General features: G+C 39.6%; 1 protein-coding gene across 1 annotated transcript in view; it reads left to right on the top strand.

Moving 5' to 3' along the window:
- LOC104404809 (UDP-N-acetylglucosamine/UDP-glucose/GDP-mannose transporter-like) overlaps positions 1–1,577 on the top strand; it is a gene marked incomplete at both ends in the record, with an annotated part of 27,115 nt that extends 25,538 nt beyond the window's left edge. The window contains 2 exon segments of the mRNA XM_010013336.1: positions 326–393; positions 1,542–1,577. Of these exon segments, the coding sequence (XP_010011638.1) occupies positions 326–393; positions 1,542–1,577 (104 nt within the window).
- Between the last annotated feature and the right edge of the window lie 471 nt (positions 1,578–2,048).

The raw sequence follows: 2,048 nt of genomic DNA, 5'->3' as shown, positions 1-2,048 counted from the left end.
GGGTGGGGGGGGGGGGCACATTTTTTGGTTTTGGTTTTGCTTTTTGCGAAGAAAATAATCCTTTTAACAATGAAATAAATGAAACAACAAAACCAACAAACAAACAGACCCCCAAACTGTAGCAACAGACTGGTTTTCCATTCCCTGAAGTCAGGACTGATTAGCATTGATGACTTCAGTGAGAACAAGACTCAATGTTAAACAGCATTTCTATTCACATACAGCTCAAAAGCTTCTGGGTCTTGAGGAGAAGCCAATTGTTTAACTAGCTGAACTATGCATTTTTTCTAGATTTGGTTCTTATCATTATATTTTCTTTGATTAGTTAACAATGTTGGAATGCTTCATAATCCTCTTCCGTGCCGTTTCCTTAATGGATCAGACATAGATGAGGTAGGATTACTCTGTGGGTTTCTACTTTCCATATAACAATGAGGAATTCTAATTCCATTTAACAAGGGACGGATTCTGCCCCTGCTACAATTGGTGTGTATTTAACAGTTCAGTTAAGTGGGAAAAGAACCGGGCCTGAAGGGGCATATTTTGATTTGGTTTTAATGCTTGGAAGAGCTTACAAGAGACAAACAAGGGTCGATTTCAGCTAAACTGCAGCAAACACCCTGTGACAGGAGGAACAGCGTGCAGCTGGATGGGTTGTAGGGGAGATCAGCAGCCCCTCTGGCTCAGTGCTCACTTGTAATGGGGTCCAGCCTCGTCAGCCACAGCTGAAGTATTGGGTTATTGTTAGCATTATGAAAGATTACTTTCTTTGGAGCACCATCACTTAAGTATGTGAAAAAAATGAAAAACCAAACTAAAAGTTTACTTTTGGGAGGAGTTAATTAATTTACACATGTAGAATAGTTTGACAGGATTTAGTGTGCAATCGCATTTTTCATTTGCTTATTCTTATTTACCTCTATAGTATTAGCCATGAAGAATAAAACCCCAGAATTTCTAAATGTATTTCTTGCTGGCACCTGTTTTGGGATCCAGTCAGTCTATATATTATAATCTATTACAAATCAGAGATCCCCAAGCAGGCTTCTTCACTCAGAGCTGCAGCCATATGATGACATCTCTGCTACGACTTGTGTTTGATGTTGGTCTTGGGAGGATAACTCTACATGCGAGTGCTTTTGCTGCACAGTGTGCCTCTGTCACTGAGAGCCACTAAGTTTCTGCCGGCACCTCTGATTTGTTGCCTGTGTGCATCCATCTTGGTTTGCTACTGCCATCACTTCCCAGACTTCCAAGTTTCTCCACGTGCAACAGTGCGGCTGGGCAAAATGGAGGGCATGGCACCAAAGGGATGAAAAGCAGAATTGAACACCATGTTTAAAATAAAATCAATCAGGATTTACCTGCCTTTGACTATCCCAAATCAGAGGCACAGCCAGTGACAATCCGGGGCAAGCTCTGCATCTCTAAAAGCAACTGCCTTGCTAGAAGGCTTTTCAGTTGGAGTTTTTAGCTTTCTTACCTGGGTAAGCTACAAACTCTGTGAAGTTAATTGTGAACTGTTTTCTTGTTTCCTGCAGAGCCTTGTCAACTGCAACATTATTTCTGTTACAAAGGTACGCGGAGCACGCGCACGTATGTTACATCTGCAATGCGTTTTATTGGGAAAAGAATTAGTACCACACGAGAGTGACCAACCAGCTTCCCTGTGTATTTTCATTTAATTCATCAGCAGACAGTATTTTTAGGACTATTTTAAGGGTCGTATCTGCTTCTAGTGCCTATGAAGTATTCTGCTGAGAGCTGACTGGAAACATTTTATCACAGTTCTTGGTTGAAACATATTGTTACACTGCAGCTGCAACATGTTGCAAAAACATGTTTACTTTGGTAAACTCTTAGTTTCAGAATCAAAATCTTCAAGATAAGAAGATCTGTAGTTTGGCTTCTTTTGTACTGTACTCTCGGTTTTGTTTTTTTGGTTTTTGGTGGGTTTTTTTCTGGGGGTGTTTTTTGGTCACAATTCTGCAAAACTTTTTTTTAAAATAAATTTTTATAATAACATTTTAATTAATTTAATTAATATT

The sequence above is a fragment of the Nestor notabilis genome, unplaced genomic scaffold, assembly GCF_000696875.1.
Source record: "Nestor notabilis isolate BGI_N333 unplaced genomic scaffold, ASM69687v1 scaffold9434, whole genome shotgun sequence".
NCBI classification, from domain to species: domain Eukaryota; kingdom Metazoa; phylum Chordata; class Aves; order Psittaciformes; family Psittacidae; genus Nestor; species Nestor notabilis.
Note: the sequence above shows the minus strand (reverse complement) of the source record. Positions and strands in the feature narration are given on the sequence as shown.